The sequence below is a fragment of the Fukomys damarensis genome, unplaced genomic scaffold (genome assembly GCF_012274545.1).
Source record: "Fukomys damarensis isolate Sample0158 unplaced genomic scaffold, DMR_v1.0_HiC HiC_scaffold_37, whole genome shotgun sequence".
Lineage (NCBI taxonomy): Eukaryota > Metazoa > Chordata > Mammalia > Rodentia > Bathyergidae > Fukomys > Fukomys damarensis.
The window spans coordinates 21,658,042-21,659,080 of NW_022900949.1; the positions used below are offsets into that span (position 1 = coordinate 21,658,042).

Here is a 1,039-nt window from a genome sequence, read left to right on the forward strand (position 1 = left end):
GCTCCTGCTGCTGGTGGCCGTGGGACCGGCGCTCGGCTGGGAGAGCGGAGACCTGGAGTTGTTCGACTTGGTGGAGGAGGTGCAGCTCAACTTCTACCACTTCCTCGGGCTGCAGCAGGTACGCCGGGCGCGCGGGCTCTGCCGAGGCGCCCCAGGTTGGAGGCTCGGGGACGGGGTGGTGGTGATCCCTTCTCTGCGCCTGGCTCCTGGGGAGATGCAGCCCCATCCGTGCTGGAGAAGGAAGGAAGAGGGACGCGTCCTCCCCTTTTTCTACGCCCACCTTCTCCTTTCCCGCCTCCCCGAAGGTGAGAAAGTAGCAGCGTGTCACTCTCTTGTCATCTTCCCACTTCGACTCACTTTATCCGCCTCCTTTCCTCTTCCCTTCCCGGAAGCGAGGAGTGCGTTTTGGCCAGTGTCTGTGGCGGAAACTACGCTCGCCCCACTTTTTGTAGTCTTCTGAGCCTGTTAAAAGGGAGTTCCTATCATGGTAGAAACCTGGAGGACCCTGGAGCTTCTACCGAGTTAGTCCTGGTTCTCAAGAGAAGCTGTTGGGATTTCGGGGAGGGGCAGGTACTTCGGGTGTTATTGGAAGAGAAGCCCAGCCAAGACTGCAGGATAGATTTCTTTCTCTGCTTTGCTTTTCGTGTTTTTTCCTTTTTCAGCTTGAGACTTTAGCTTATATAAGCGTTTATTACCGTGGGGGAGGCTCTCTATGCTCTGATCAGTTTTATTGTTCATTCTACGGAGACTTATTTGGTGTCTACTGGATTACTTAGAGTTGGCCTTTATATAAAACAAAGCTCATAGTCCCATAAAACAGTTTAGCAGGGAAAAAAGATATTAAAAACTACATAGGTAAATGTAAGTATTACAAGGTCAGAGAAGGCCCCTGAAAGAAGTTAGGGAATAAGCCATATGCAATACTTGGTGTGTCTTATTCTATTGGGGTTGATATAATAAAATACCATAAATTAGATAGGTTTTCTTTCTTTCCTTCCTTCCTTCCTTCCTTCTTTCCTCCCCTCCCCTCCCCTCCCCT

General features: G+C 50.7%; 1 protein-coding gene across 1 annotated transcript in view; it reads left to right on the forward strand.

Moving 5' to 3' along the window:
* Dnajc1 (DnaJ heat shock protein family (Hsp40) member C1) overlaps positions 1–1,039 on the forward strand; it is a gene marked incomplete at its 3' end in the record, with an annotated part of 219,070 nt that overhangs the window by 46,369 nt on the left and 171,662 nt on the right. Inside the window, exon 2 of the mRNA XM_033759662.1 lies at positions 4–118. Within this exon, the coding sequence (XP_033615553.1) occupies positions 4–118 (115 nt within the window). The remainder of the gene's footprint in view (positions 1–3; positions 119–1,039) is intronic.